The following is a 15,488-nucleotide window of genomic DNA, read 5'->3' as shown; positions in this document are numbered from 1 at the left end:
GTCTGTGTGACACGTTCAACGTGCAAGCTGCCGCGCGCGGAGGGGGGAAGAAGATGGAGGGGGAGGGGGAGCCCCCCCCCACCGGGCCGTCCGCGATCCCAGGCTGTCCCTAGCGAACTCCATAACGTCGCCGACTCGGTGACCAGAAACCCTCGTCGGTAGGTTTAAATGGACAGCTCCGGCTCCGAAGTGTGGACGAGGAACGGAAGCTAACAGCCCTGTGGGATTTCCAACCGTTACGGATACAGGGCTGTGGGCTGGTCCTTGGTCGATGGTGTGCTTCCTCATTGGAGGGGAGTGGGTATGCGGTCATCTTAAACCACCCGAAGGATTCTGAACCTTTTCCCTCCTCTTTCATGAGAAACCTATCACAACCGCAAGGTTTAAGGCTGAACAGAAGGGCTTGAACCTGATTCCATGCCCCTTGCCCCGAGTAATATGCCCCTTTTGAGACAGTTGGGTAATCAACGGCCTGGCTGTTCTTCGTGCAGAACTAACTTGGAATGGATCGGGCTTGTTCGAATGTCAGTTGATCATTGGGCTCCTCCCGAAACTTAGTATCATTCGATGTTGAACAGCCCATGCCCTCGACTCTTGATGCCATCGAGCCCCATTTCATGCTGATTCTTCGAACTAACTTTGCGATAAGGATCTTGATGATTGCCGTCATTTCCATCTTTGAGTGGTAGAAAGTTGGGGAGAAGCCTGAAGTCTGCGGCAATAGGTTTTTGCACCAATGAACCAGTGTGCACCGTGGATAGGGGCCACGTCTGAAAATTTCTCACAATCCTTAAGCGTCGTTGGTCTTAAATGATGTGGACTTTTTCAAGATAAGAATGTCCAGTTTTCCAGGCAGATAAAGTCGAAGAATCCTATCCTAGCCCAAAGCTGTCCTGGATACACAGATCGGTACATTAAAGGAGGCATGGGTGTGCGGGATACGAAGCGTGACGGGACCTATCTAATGAAGGGGAAGATGTGTTTTTCGGACAATGAGAGAAACTCCAGTTTATCGCCAGTTGGGCACTGATTACAAGCAAAGAACTCGTGGAAGATTTAGGCATCCCATCAGTTGTCGACAGAAGAGTGACTTCGTACTGCGAATGCTGCCAAGTCCAGTTATCTTCTCAGTCATACTGTTGAGTGCCTAACATGCAACGACAACGAGACAATGAGGCCACGGACCTGCACAATGATCTTGTTCGAAAGTACAAGAAACATGGCGCTGTCATCAATGAAATCTGGAGAGATTTTGGTGTAGGCCAGCGTGCGAAGTGTGTGAAGGCCGGAGCAATGGAGGGTGTCTTGCTCAGACACTCGGGGGACACTACCCTGGGCGATAACTAGAAGATCTTTCCCGAATGGAATTTGCGCGACTTGACTGAACGGCCCGAACATTTTCTGAGCATGCTAGAGCACCGCATCGAGAAAACGCCTATGGAGCAGTACTGTTACGGGCTTAACGGTGGTAAGGGTGATGCTGATATCATTCAGGAGCGCATGCGGACGCAAGGTCTACGTCCGCCTGCATCTGAAAAGGACTGGTACATGCTGTTTTCCGACGGGTAATGGTACGATTGCAATGTTTATCTGCCCGAAAAAGACGAGAAATCGTTGGGCGGGCTTGTCCCGGCCATCAGAGCGGGACTTGTGCCACCAAGTGATATCGGCCAGCTGATCTTAAAACGTCAAGTCACCTTGCTGCGGTCACTCAACATCCTCATTGACGATATCTTGGATCAGGGCTCGAAGACGCGGAGTAACGCCCAGCGCCCTAAGGAGCCAGAGGAGATAACCACTGCGGCATTCTCAAAATTGAGCATCTCACAATCCCCCGCCAAGCTTTCTCTAGCCGACCTCGTCAAGGCTGCCTGCGATCAGGCGGCTTTGTTCAAGGAACGCATAGAGCTCCGCTCAGAGCCGGTTGTTCTTGCACACGACGTCAGTTTCTGGTTCTGCAGCCGGCCAGAGATCCTCCTAGACGAGAAAGGACGTCGTTTGCCGGTGGTTTCCGACAAGTATGTAAGTGCCAGCGTCTTCGACGCTGTCCATAATGCCGTCAAGGCGGCGGTTCTGTGGAATTACATGCATCAGCTCCTCGAGCGTTTCGAAAGCTTGAGCCAAGACAAAGCCCACCGGACTATCCTGCTACAGAAGATAGCCAACGCCGCCCAGCTCGCTTACGTCTCCGTCCAGGCCTTATTCAAGCGGCATATTCAGTCGCATTCGGGCAGCAAGTGGTACAAGCGGATGTCTAATGTGTATGGCAGCGTTGGCAACGCGCGTGTGACGCTCAAAGGCAATCCAGGCGATTTGACGCGAAGCGATCCTCAACTTCACTACATGCTCCGGCTCTGCCACCGTGATACCACTGCAGCCAAGGCCGTCGATTGGCTAAAGAAGTTGGGCGATCTTCATCAGGCTCATCCCGAAAAGCGGGAGAAACTGGTCGAGAGTGAGTTCGAGTCTCTTTGTGACCTGGCCACCACAGTCACCTTCATCCAAGATGTGACCAGTACAATCTCAACGCCAGCTCCATCCCGCAAAATGGGGCAATTGTTCGTCTCCAGGTCCCAAGAGCTGGAGAAAGAATTGAACGAGCTCAAGACCGGCGTTGATCTGAGGGACTTTGTCGTCCCCGTCGACAACCTTCTAGAGCCGGGGATGACCGCCGAAGCTTTAGAGAACCTCAACCAGTTTATGGTTGACAATGCCGGTGCCAAGCTTGGTGCGCTTTACGAAGATCTTGTTTTCGAATGCTTCTCCGACCTTGAGAATCAGTATGAACAGTACAAAGTCAAGATCAGCCAAGGCCAAAAGGAGTGGACACCGCTTCCGGTGCCTGCCCCCAAGCCGCGAGAAACTCTAGTGGAGCAGCGGAAGGAGAAGGAAAAGACTCGTCCGGCCCAAGTATCTGCCTTTGAGGTCAGTCCTCAGGCAAATGTGTCGACTACAGAGCCGGTCGTTGAAAAACAGACTTTTGAAGTCTCACCGGCGACTGCCGAGGTTTTCAACGCCCTCTTCAAGAAGTCAGAGTCCCGAGGTGCGGTGAACTGGACGGCCTTTGAAGGCGCCATGGTCGAGCTCGGGTTTTCGGTCCTGCCCAAGCACGGCTCGGTTTTCACTTTCATGCCACCCGATAGTATGGCAGTGAAGAGGCCGTTCACCATTCACCGACCTCGCAAGTTTCAGATTGAAGGGTACATGACGCTGGTGTACTCTCGGCGGCTCGCGAGGGCGTACGGATGGGATGAGAAGACATTTTCAGTTGCGTGAACAAATTTGCGATGTTCATCGCAAGGAACATGGAATGTCAAGAGTGCGTAGAACTGGCTGGGTTTGGCTTTTAAAGAATGACTCACTTTCTTGTTTGGCATTACGATGTGAGGGAACTAGTAACGATAATATGATGACTATGGGATGATCCGGGGCACCAGAAAGGATTGGGTGATTGGTACGAGGTCGGATGAAGGTCGAGAAAGCCAAGGGATGTTGACCCTGTGGTTTCCCAGACTCAATGTTCAAAATTGCCAGACTTCGCCTGACATCGTTTTCCCTCTGGCTGCTGCGAGCATGGTGCCTTCGAATTTAAGAATGATCTCAGACCCTGTTTCATTCCGCCAGAGTACCAACTGTGAATAAGGGCCGTACCATGCCTGATCAAAAGGTGTCATCGTGGAAGGACAAGGCAGCATTCGCGCCATTTGAGATAGTCACCCAAACGTAGCAGAGCGATCTAGTCTTCACAAGCGCAAGCAATCATCTTCGAATGCCGTTATAGCAGTGGTTAATTCTTGCACCAAGGATGCTGAGTCGACTGATCCTCGTCAATTGGTCACCTGTCGGCATTGCATCGTTGTCGATGTTCAACCCACCTACCAATGGCCGGTGACGTCAATTGAGGTCTGGGTAAAGTCGAGTGTCACGTGCAATATTGGTCTAAAATTGGTATAGCGCTAGCGGGCCGCTCACGAAATGCGGGTCTTATGGCCTGTGCGACCGAGCCCGCGTGTGGGGTGCAGGTCTAGCGCCGAGCGCCGATATCCCCGAGCGGCCTCCTTCGGAACTCCGATGCGCACAATGTCGTGAAGTTCACACGTTGTCCAAATTGTGGCCAACGAACATGAAACTTAGCCAGCAGATAGAGCTCGGTCAGGGCTTTATAACCGTGCCATTCACAACATGGGATTGGACAATTTTCGCTCTGGTGAGTTTACATGCCACCAGCGAGGTTGGTGTTCCGTTTCTTCCTCATGACACTGGACAAGCCAGAGCACACAATGAAAAAAGGAGGTTCGCGTCGCCTGGAGGCAGTGTAATACCAGGGACACTGTGAGAGGAGCCGTGTGCAAGCACAGAGGGCTTCTCTCGAGGTACAAAAATAGGAATAATCACGATTGGTCTCCTTAGAGACCTTTCAGAGATTAAACTGAAAAGAACAGATACTACACTTGATCTAAGCCAAAAGGCAAAGAGAGCTAAAGAAGAAAGAGAAAAAACAAGCAAAGGACGGCGACAGACGGCGCTTATATAGAAATCTGCTGGGCGGTGTTCCGAGGCGCGGCTGGGGCGAGGCGGCAGAATGTGCGAGGACACGAGTCATTTCGGGCGGGGAGAAACCTTAGACCGCGTGGATACGTGCGGAAATTGGCTGCAGATGTGTCCAATGAGCTTGTTGAACCATAGACAGCCACCTGTTTGTCTGGGAACTTTCCGGTGAGTTACGTGAAAGCATCCACCACGAACAGACGGTGAGGCTCGACGACGACAACTATTGGCTTACTGCGACTTCTGAGGTCCACTGTCTTTTGGTTTACCTTGTTGACCGGCTGGTCCATTGCGGTCTATGGGGTCTGGTAACCAACCAGAGTCTGGTTGGCGGTGGAAAGTGTGCCAAACAGACTTCGGGGTTTCACAATGTTATGCCATCATGGTCTATGCATATATGCAGCAGCTTACTTGTGACTTGCACAAATTACTGTATAACCCAGTTGCCTAGTACTTCACCGAACTCACCGTCGCAAGAACACGACAAGGTGATTGATGGGATGGCGGGGATGGGTGTTTGTCACGAGATATGGGTGGGCCCGCTTTTTGTGACAGTGTTCGAGTGTATTTCCAACGACCGACCTGCCGGATCCAGTAAGTGCTCCCAAGTCGTGAGATCTCCTTGATCCGGTTCGGTGCCCTCGGCGTCAGGTTCGGAGAAGGAGTCGACTTCGTGTGCACACTCTGGCCCGTTACTCGGTGTCCACCATGCCCATCACCAACCAAAGACTGGACGAATCCTCTAGATGTCTCTCGAAGCTGGGTTTGGCTTCATTCTAGTAATGATATATAGCACGTACCGTCGCGTAATTACCACCGAAACTCTGCGTGACAACTGGCCCGTAACAGCCGTGTTGGCGATCAAGCGGCTGCCTGCCCTCATCCGAGGACCGTCCGTAATCCTCCTTAATAGCTTCCACTCTGTTTACCTGAGTCTCTGGAAAGGACATTGATCTATGAGATGAAGGTGGTTAAAAAGACTAATATCTGTCCGGCTTTGCGTAATCGTTTTGCCGCGGGCCCGATTATGCGGTCGGTTCTATACTCAACGCCTGCTTCGATAACTTCTTCAAAATGGTAATACACTCTTAGGGTCTAAAGTCTTAAAGTCTAACACGTTAGCATCTTTAGTCTTTATCTCTCCCCAAGGCCCAGGTATATTATTAAAGGAATACACCAAAAGGGGATAAGAGCAATAGTATTAGCAACGACGACAGCAGGAGAGATAGTAATAACAATACCAAGAGAAATAGTAATAACGATAATAAGAGAAATAATAGTAATAATAGTGGTAGAAAAAGTAATAATAATAACTAGAGATATAGTAAGAATAATAGTAGGAGAAGTAGCGATATAAATACATAAGGTAGTAGATAGTTATTAATTTAATTTATTATATTATATACGTGCTCTGAAATCGTATGGAGCCCTATGAGACTGGTCGAGTGAACCGACAGTCCCGACATGACTGTAACTCGATATCCTGCTGATTGATAACGAGTCATAGAACAGTCTGCTCAAAGACATCATTTGCGTATTGTGTCCTGCGCGAGAACTCGGAATCCTTGTAGTCGTCGGGGTACAAGAGTCCGACCACGTAATCGCTACCGCTGTGCCATCACTCGACAGAAGGGTCCTGGTGGGGGCTATAGAGGAGGCGAGTCTTGCTTAGCTCATGACAAACCGTCCCTGTGACTTCGATCATGTGGCTAACCTCACTGGTCATCAGGTCAAAAGTCAATGCAGGCACACCCTAGAAAGCTGAAGCTTCCCGATCGCATGTCGAGCGGATGTTTCAAGTGCGGCCTTGTATAAGTCGAAGGTACCTCGAAAAGAAGGGACTTCTGCTTTCGTATCGAATAACTCAGAGTGCTGTACGCTATCTTCAGTGCTCTTCTGACTTTGACGACTTCCAACTGGCCACCGCACCAACTATCTCTCTTCTACGAACCATCCAAGTTGACGTCCGTCTCACACGCGCAAGTACTTACCTTCACAAGCCAATAATCGCGGCTTGAGTCTACGAGGGCTCTGAAATACGCTTGAGGGAAGGAGATCTACAGTCTCCCGGAATTCTGTGTCAATCCCCGACCTTGGTGTTCTTCAGACAGATTCCTCCTACAGAGTCCTAGTCAGAGTGGTTGAGAATCGAGTTAGACGTCACTCTCACGATGCCTGTCATGTTCCAACTGTCCTCAATGCCACTAATATGATGCCTCTCTCGAGGTTTGTTGGGATTGTCTTGGTCCTTGTGGTTCGGATTATTATTCTCCAGGGGACACAAACTCATCTATATTCACTCGGAAGTCTGTTCAGATGAATGCATTTCGGGAGAGCCCGCGAGGCCTTGACCTTTCGATCTCATATAGACCACCTATGGCTAGCGTTTCTTAACAGGCGCTGTAAGCAGTCTCGACCGTGCCTACTATGCCAGGTACTCGCAACTTGCATCGAGCCATTCGTCCAAGACATGCAGTGTTGTCGATGTCCAGTCTCCCCTAGTGTCTCGGCAAAGGCTACCTCGGAGTCATGGAGTTCGCGAGAGTGACGCTTGTTGACCTGGCTTGGAATCTGGATCTTGTATTGCCGTTCAACTACTCTTCCTGAATAGATGCGAAACAACTTTGGCGGTGAAACTGGCCTTTATCCACTTCTCCCACTGCACCTATACCAACTGACGCAGCAAGTATCGCCCGATCCGATTGAGAATCAAGAGACGAGATCACCGGCACCGAAAGTCAATGCCATGAACCCCATGTGGACCGGCCAGTGATGGCCGACAAACACATTGATACTCTTGAGGTTCTTTCCTCTATCTTTTGAAAGGCTTAGACGATGTTTTGCCTGCAGAAATATAAGCCAAAGTCTGCGTTCACCGTAACGTCTGCATCTATTCAGAAACAATCTTTCTAGCAAGCTCGCCCATCTATGCGATAATCGTACAGCTGTCACCGAGTTCGTCTTAACTGGGTTGGCTTGTCTCCGCCCTCAACCCTTGGCTTCCGTTTGGGTACTTGCAGACCATTGAGTCATCTAAAATGATAAGCATCAATGTGATCTTCTGCAGTTGTGCTATAATCATCCAACATGGCTTGAAGGGATGTCTCTGTTCGGCTGATCATCTTTAGGATTTTGGGCCTCTACTTTTACGATATTCCAGACCCATCTGCTTGTAACATCACATCATAGCGTATTGCTGCGTTTCAAGCATGGGCTGTTGGGTCGTAACATCTCTAGGCGATCTAGAGGTTCTTAGTCGTGGTTATTCATAACTAGAGCAACAAGATAAGTAAAAAGGAACCGAAGAACCAGCTGGCCTTTCCGGCTTCGTCTCTACTATCCTCATCCTAACTCCCTATATCTTTACTATACCCTCTTTGATATTTATGTCAATAGTACATTCGTCCTCAAAACTACTCAAAATAGGTTAGAATATATAAACACTCGAGACCTTACTATCTAACGCTTTATACTTCTATATTTCATTATACTTTCTTAAGTATTATTTATATTATCATCGTCTTTTTCTTTATCGCTAGCTCTTTTACATCTTCCTCCTTTATATATTCCGGAATGTATACTACGAAAATACTGAGAGGTACGATAATTAATATCCCGTTATAGCGATTAAAAATTTAAGAAACAGACGAACCAGAACTAGAGCAAATTAGGAGAGGAAAGCAGAACTATTCTTCAGAACGGCTCATTCTCTAAACAATCCAACGGGAACCATACGAAGACTCAATGCTTTGCGCAAGGCCAGGTCAATAGCAAGGCTAGTTCTTCTATGAAAATTCATCAAACTGCCCTTCCCTTGAAAAGGGTATTCCCCTTCTCAGCGTCTTACGAGGTGAAGCCAATAGCGGTCTGGGATCCTTTAGCAGTAGCCAGTGTCGTTATTCTGGATTTCTGGATCATCTTCCACAGCATATTTACACGTTTATTGAGTCGAGGAAACCATTTCGAGGAGACAGCGATGGCACCGGGATGCCCGTTCAAGAACGGCCCCGGCGTCCCGAAAGTGTGCCCAACTTTTATGGGTCTACCGGAGCTTGTACCGGCCGCTGCCACCGGGTGGCTGGAGTTCTTGGACCTTGCCCAATTTGGACGGGATACGTATCTTTTCTCGCCCTGCCATGTGCACCACGGAAGAGAAAAATTGGGGAAAGAACACCTCAGCTGAGCCCTCAGCCACGGGCAGCTTTGCTGGACGTAGCGGCGCAGCATCCACTAGGAATCCACCAGCCCAACCAATGTGCCAATGTCGTATTCTGTACTCTCTGAGGTGGGAATCCATGGCAGCCGCCGAACCGAACTGACTCTGGGCGACAAGACCAAACTTCGACAAGTTTCCTTCGCCCAAAGCCGTCGTCATCCTGCCAAGAAACGAATGGCAAACTGCGAGCGCACGCGCGTACGACGTAAACCTATTCATATATCCCACTCAGCGCATAGCTAGTTTCGCGCCAACTTTTCCATTGGCCTTTTCCCTCCCTCCGCTCAACAGATTTCCCAAGCATCCCGCCTTGCAGCTACACGCCCACAACCGCGCTTCCCCGACTCATCGCGCCGAGAGACACCACCAAGATTCACCAACATGCCCAGCACGAGGGTTCGTAAGGTCTACAGGACCGACGATGTCGTGAACCTCAAGGACGAAGAAAAGGAGCAACTGCTCGAGGTACGTTGAGCTACTTGCAAATTTCCCAAAGCTCGACCGTTAGCTGACAGCTCTGCCCCTCCAGAGCTACCTCCCAGACGGCCCACCACCAGACGCACGACGACAATGGCGCGACGATGATATTCCTCCCAAAGGCAGGTTCGGTCTGAGACGCGCCCTTCGCTCGAAGCTACACCTTGCGATTTACACAGTTCTCCACGCCATTTTCTCTTTGTATATTCGGATACGACAAGCATGGCATCTCGTGTGCTACCACATATCCTCCATCATGTTCTACCACCACCGAACCCCGGAATATATCGAGCGGGATGTTGTTGGTCTGAAGAAGAAGCCGAAACATCTCAGCGTCATTTTAAAGCGCGAACCAAGTGGGAGACACGGGGCTGAGTTGGAGAGATTGGTCGCCGAAGCGGCCGAGATTGCCGTATGGTGCGTCTGCGCCAAGATTCCCGTCTTGACGGTGTACGAGCGGACAGGTAAGCTGCTGATTCTACATGTATATCTCATCACCCTGCTGACTTTTCCTCCCCCAGGTCTTCTTAAGCACTACCTTCCTCACCTGCAACAATCCATTATCCAGAAGTCGCGATCCTACTTCGGTAGACACCAGCCAGCTTTGACCGTGGCTATGCCGCACGCCGACGACGTCCTCGAGTCCCCAGCCCATGGAGATTTCGCGCGCAACGACCCACGTCACCTCAAGGTTCTCTTCATCTCAGCCGAGGATGGGCGGGCGTCCATGGTTGATCTCACTCGCACCTTGACCGAGATGTCACAAAAGGGCAAGCTCCACCCCCGCGACATCAGCACAGATCTGATCGATGCGGAGCTGTCGGAGGGAATCATGCCGGAACCCGATCTGCTCATTTCTTTCGGTCCTTACGTCGACCTCGATGGCTACCCGCCTTGGCCCATTCGCCTCACAGAGATCTTCTGCTTGCCGGATAACCAGGGTGTTGGATATCAAGTCTTTTTAAGAGCGCTGCTCAACTTTTCCAGCGCACAGTTCCGCAAAGGCAAATAGAGAGTTGTTTGGGTTGCGTATACCCCCATGAAAGATGTCATGACGTTCCCTTGAGCTGGTCTTTGGCGGAAGATACCCGCATTTCCCGCATCGTTTTGTCCCACCGATAGACAGGTCCGGTTCCTACGTTGTAGTTGTAGTAATTATCAGTTCCTTCCTTCACCATCGCTCGCCTGAATGTGATGTTGATTCTCCCGCCATCCTCCGCATTCTTGCCCGTTCGCTTGGGTATCGAGTGAAGCCAATTCGACTGAGTGCGCCCGCGCATGAGGATCATGTCACCACTGGCTAATGGCAACTTGATTTGTTTGGGCTGCGGTCTATCCGGATGCTCATTGTCTGGGGGTATCGGCTTATGTTTCATGAGGAAATCCCTCCTCGCGCCGAGGGAGAAGGAGGCGATGGCTGGATCCGGACCAAGAAACCTCTCATCGTCGCTGTGGAAGGAGATGCTATCCGTGCCTGAAGCATAATAGTTGACGAGACAGAAGTTGAACTTGCAGTCTGTGGCCGTCTCGGCTGAGCGACGGAGGTCATCTAGACATTTGGGAATTGGCCGCGGTGGGTATCTCTGGTACAGTTTGTCGACGACTTTGAAGCCGGACTTCTTGTCTATGACGGAGCCATCGTCGTCGAACCGGGATGTGTCGTCCAAGCCAAATACTGTGGTGTACCTATCCATGTGAGTTGGTTTCATACCTCCAAATATAAACCTTCTGCTTACCGTGGCGTGCGAATGTGAGTTTGGAAGCCGCCTCTCTTAATGTCATACTCCACTCGATAGAATGGCAATTCGGACCGAAGAAACTCAAAGAGATCTTTAGCCATGTACGACGGAATGTAAGGCTCAAAGTACACCAGGTCGAGGTCTGGTTGGTCATTCATGTCTTTGCCTGGACGGGCAGGGAGTGACGAGAGCTCTTTACTGATGCTTGTGGGAAGCTCTGAGATAGGTATGGGATAATTGGCGTGAGTGGACTGGCCGACCTGATACTCATGAATTTCTGTTAGTGGTGAATTCTACAAATGTATTTGAGCCGCAACGAGACATACGGTTTCGCTTGACTCATCTTCCTTACGCAGCTTCTTCACAGATGGCGCGAAGAAGGAGTCCAGGGTTCGCTTCTTTGACATGATATATGAAGGGCTTCCAGACAATGAGAAGTGTCGTTTAAGTTGAGGGCGAGCTTGGATGAACCGGCGCCCGTTGAGCAGTAGCCACATGCAAATGATGGCTCTAACAAATAAGCAGCAGCCGGGATCCCAGTCTGAAAGACTCTTAACTCTGCAAATAAATCTTGACAAGACACAAACTTTACAACTAATACGAAAGCTGATGTGACCAGTCCCTCACATTCCTCTCAGACATGCCTGTCGACCAATCATCAATGACGCTTAGATCACGAAGCTCCAGTGACATCACCCTGTGGCGTCCGGGCCCCACTCCCACACCCGCCAATCCTCAGCCTCGCCAATACGCCACATTTGGGACCCCTGCCCCTCAGCCCTAGACGGAGGTTTTTCCTCAGCCTTGCCCCTCCATGACTGTGCCCGACTATCGACTCATCAACATGGCGGTAAGTCGAGAACCCTGCACGGCCGACCTGCCTTAGCACTTTGAATATTGTACTAACATCATCGTGAAGAACTCGAATTCCGATATGATTAGCCTCCGCGCGCCTCTTGCCCGCGCGGCTACTATCCTTGACCGCTCCCTCTTTTCTAAAAAGTTGGAACTCGCTGCCGCCACGGTCAAGGACCCCCGCAACATCTCAAAGTACCGCAAGCAGCTGGAAAAGGGAAATGAGCTTCTTAGACTTGACCGTCTAGATTCATGCAGAACTGATCCCAAGTCATCAAATTTGAAATGCCTTTTGTTGCGACCTGGCGTGAAAGCTGATAGTGTGTACCCCGCTTATGCTTGCTACATGTCTTGAGCCTGTGACTGACCCAGAACTCAGCACCGACGACATGGGGTCCTGTCTTCCAGGAGGGTATCAAGACTGGAGAGCTGGATGTGGTTCCTTACGAGCTGCAGCTCGACTATGACTACTGGAGCTACCGTGAGTGCGGTTTGTACCGAACAAAAAATGTGACTTTGCTAACCCCTGACGAAGTTGATGTGATGACATCCATCTTGCCTGAGGAACTTCACGTAGAGATCCCAGTCGGGTTCAATACGGCTGGACATGTTGGTACGTCGCCCGAAGTGAAGCCGTGAAACCAGCCACTGACCCTCACAGCGCACCTCAACCTTAAGGAACAGTACCTTCCTTATAAAAAGATCATCGCAGAGGTTATCCTCGACAAGAACCCCAAAATCACCACCGTTATCAACAAGGTGGATGATGTCGGCGGCAACTCTGTGTTCAGAACCTTTGCCTACGAGGTTCTCTGTGGACCCGAGGATATGAACGTCGAAGTCAAGGAGAACGATTGCGTCTTCCAATTCGACTATTCCAAGGTGTACTGGAACAGCAAGCTCGAGCCCGAACACACTAGGCTCATCGGCATGTTCAAACCGGGAGAAGTTGTCGCCGATGTTATGGCGGGTATTGGACCGTTCGCCGTGCCGGCAGGAAGGAAGGGTGTTTTCGTCTTCGCCAACGACATGAACCCCGAAAGCTACAAGTACTTGAACGCAGCTGTCCAGAAGAACAAGGTCCAGCAGTATGTCCGTTCATACAACATGGACGGCCGCAAATTCATCCAGGAGGCCGTTCACCAAGTCTACGACGCTTCTAAGAAGGGAGAGGGCGCTGTCATCAAGCCCAAGCAATCGAGAAGCAAACCCCAGAACCCCCCTCCTCAGCCGAAGCACATCCCAATCCCTCCTACAATCTCGCACTTCGTCATGAACCTACCAGCTTCGGCTTACACCTTTGTGAACCACTACAAGGGCATCTACAGCGGACACGAGGAGCTCTTCGAACCTCACACGTCTGCGAAGCTACCCATGGTTCACGTCCACTGCTTCGCCCTCAAGAGCGACGACGAGGTACCCCTGAATGACATCCTAGAACGTATATACGCCGAGATCGGCGTCAGGTTCAAGCTTGGAGACGCGGATAAGCAAGGGGAAATGACCATTTACAACGTGCGGGACGTTGCTCCGAAGAAGCGCATGTTTTGCGCGAGCTTCCGTATTCCTCCTGAGGTCGCCTTCGCGAAGGAAAGCTGAGATTCGCCCGCTCGGTTTACAGAATCGCCGTCCCCGCAGGCATAGTTCGATGTCACTGTCACCGAGATGGACATGTCGATGCCGGCTTGGTGACACAACTTCTCAGTGACACCTTAACCCGGGGGACACCTCTTTCATTCACGCCACACGGGAAGCCTCACCATCCTCCACGACCGTGACCGATATCCCATCCACGCCGTCCAGGCCTTTACCAACCCCGCCTCGCTTCGCCCAACTTGCAGCCGGTGTAAGGCTGACAAAGCTCTCAGCAAAGAGCTTCCCCGGCGCCTCTCGTATATCTGGTGTACCTAGATGAAGGACTTACCTGATCGGCCGTCGTGCATGAGAGGGGGCTGGTCAACAGAGATAACGTACGGCCACCTGACGGTGTCGTGACGGGAAACCTTGGCCATCCTTCATTAAATGCGGAGAGTGAGGAGTCTGCGAAGTGAAGAGAAAAGAAAGAACAACAGGAGATGGCGGAGGAGGATGAGGCAGGTCCACCTCGTCTCGACCCTCTGTGTCGCGGCGATTACAGCTTCGATACCGACCAATACCGATCTCCAATCGCACATTCCTATATCTGCTCCTCGATATACATGCAATCATGACTACTTGCATTCATCCCAGTTGTGCATATGCGCGCCCCATCCCCCTTCATCTATGAACCCTGGTGGTAGTGGTGGGTTGTCGTTGTCGTCGAACGCCGGAAACCACCACAACGTCCAGCATGTGATACCGCCAGCGCAATCCCGCCCAGTCTAAGGGTTCGGCGTGGTCGAACCGTCGAAGGGACAGCCCCTACCTCACCTAGACCGAGCCTCCATCTCGCGACGCCGCGCGACGCCGTGCGACCCCATCTTCGAGACGACCCCAGTCCCGCCCAGCCGAAGGTCAAGGTGCAGCATCCCGTTCGTCCCCCGCCCCGTATCGCCCCCCTTCTTCTTCTTCTTCTTCTTCATCAAGTCAGGGCCTGGTACAGCTACATCCACACGAAACGCGTCTTCATCATCTGTCCTTCTTTTCGCCTGGTTTTCAGGCGTCGCAGCGGCTGCACCATGACATGTAGATGATGACGAGGGGGTTTGCTCCGGTGAAGCGGGGGCGGCGCCCAGAGGAGGAGCATGGCAGGGCCTAGAACGCGAAGGGACTCGGCACCTCTGTGGTTGTCCCATCCCGCCGCCACCACCTTCAACCACCTCCTGCAACCTGTCAAAGCTGTATGTGTATGTGCATGTCTTGTGCGTGTGTGCTTCCTCTTGTCGACTTTGCGACAATCCGGGGATATGTCTCAATGGGCTGTTGGTGGTGTGTTTTGCGCAGCGCGAATCCAATATCCCGTCAATCCCTCCAATTCCCACCAAACATCATGAACAACGTCCTCAGTATACACCACATACAAGCCTTGAGCATCCACATCACGCATCTATCACTATTTACTAAATCCCGTCGCAGCGGCAGCGGACCCGCGCCGTTGATGGGCCCAGAGTGCCCCCCCTTACCCCCAGCCAGCCTCTCGGGGAGCAGGCGGAAGGGGAAGGCAGGGAACCATTCCTGGCTCGGGCGATAGGTATTACTCAGAAGCCAAAATGATGTTGCCATTTCCCGAACCAAGATTCCCGTTGAGTTGTGAGAACGTCATCTAGTCCGGGAAAACCCACACTCCCTATCGCGCTCATCATTGAGCGGTTTCTCTCTCCACGGGCCCCCAGTGTTCGAGCTCTCATCCAACCGTATAATTTCTCGTCGCAATGTCTATATCGGTTTACATAGATACTGTGGGTACTCCCATCGTATGCATGATATGGGGTAGGGTCTTTGGGAGATAGGGAATAGAGAGACGGCGTTCGTCTCTGCGTGTAAACATATGTAAAAAAGACTGGGAAAATGGGGCATGGGTACGAGGCATGGCGTGCATGCTGTACGTTGTACGCCCGTAGAACGCATGCCGCGACGTTGCAGTATTCCCTGGGGTCAGCAACGCCAGCGAAGCACATGTGCATGTAGATGTATGGGTGTGGATGTTGTGTGAGGTTCAGCATACTCCCCCTCCA

The 15,488-nt window shown here is 51.3% G+C and overlaps 5 protein-coding genes across 5 annotated transcripts; 4 read left to right on the top strand and 1 right to left on the bottom strand.

Moving 5' to 3' along the window:
* Positions 1-1,152: 1,152 nt before the first annotated feature.
* CPAR01_14547 (uncharacterized protein) lies at positions 1,153-3,276 on the top strand (the record flags this gene model as incomplete). The annotated part of the gene is made up of 3 exons (XM_060498798.1): positions 1,153-1,257; positions 1,348-1,544; positions 1,662-3,276. 3 exons carry the CDS (start codon positions 1,153-1,155, stop codon positions 3,274-3,276), a joined length of 1,917 nt encoding a protein of 638 aa, XP_060342261.1.
* A 5,533-nt stretch (positions 3,277-8,809) lies between these two features.
* CPAR01_14546 (Di-trans,poly-cis-decaprenylcistransferase) lies at positions 8,810-10,253 on the top strand (the record flags this gene model as incomplete). Its single annotated transcript, XM_060498797.1, has 3 exons — positions 8,810-8,962; positions 9,008-9,229; positions 9,294-10,253. 3 exons carry the CDS (start codon positions 8,810-8,812, stop codon positions 10,251-10,253), a joined length of 1,335 nt encoding a protein of 444 aa, XP_060342260.1.
* A 37-nt stretch (positions 10,254-10,290) lies between these two features.
* On the bottom strand, positions 10,291-11,387 carry CPAR01_14545 (2OG-Fe(II)oxygenase superfamily protein; the record flags this gene model as incomplete). The annotated part of the gene is made up of 3 exons (XM_060498796.1): positions 10,291-10,927; positions 10,978-11,240; positions 11,307-11,387. The coding sequence occupies 3 exons, from the start codon at positions 11,385-11,387 to the stop codon at positions 10,291-10,293; spliced, it is 981 nt and encodes a 326-aa protein (XP_060342259.1).
* A 407-nt stretch (positions 11,388-11,794) lies between these two features.
* Positions 11,795-13,434, top strand: CPAR01_14544 (Met-10+ like-protein; the record flags this gene model as incomplete). The annotated part of the gene is made up of 4 exons (XM_060498795.1): positions 11,795-11,830; positions 11,900-12,155; positions 12,215-12,448; positions 12,497-13,434. 4 exons carry the CDS (start codon positions 11,795-11,797, stop codon positions 13,432-13,434), a joined length of 1,464 nt encoding a protein of 487 aa, XP_060342258.1.
* A 663-nt stretch (positions 13,435-14,097) lies between these two features.
* Positions 14,098-14,199, top strand: CPAR01_14543 (uncharacterized protein; the record flags this gene model as incomplete). Its single annotated transcript, XM_060498794.1, has 1 exon — positions 14,098-14,199. The coding sequence occupies one exon, from the start codon at positions 14,098-14,100 to the stop codon at positions 14,197-14,199; it is 102 nt and encodes a 33-aa protein (XP_060342257.1).
* Between the last annotated feature and the right edge of the window lie 1,289 nt (positions 14,200-15,488).

The sequence above is a fragment of the Colletotrichum paranaense genome (assembly GCF_030867605.1).
Source record: "Colletotrichum paranaense strain IMI 384185 chromosome Unknown Scaffold_16.1, whole genome shotgun sequence".
Lineage (NCBI taxonomy): Eukaryota > Fungi > Ascomycota > Sordariomycetes > Glomerellales > Glomerellaceae > Colletotrichum > Colletotrichum paranaense.
Note: the sequence above shows the minus strand (reverse complement) of the source record. Positions and strands in the feature narration are given on the sequence as shown.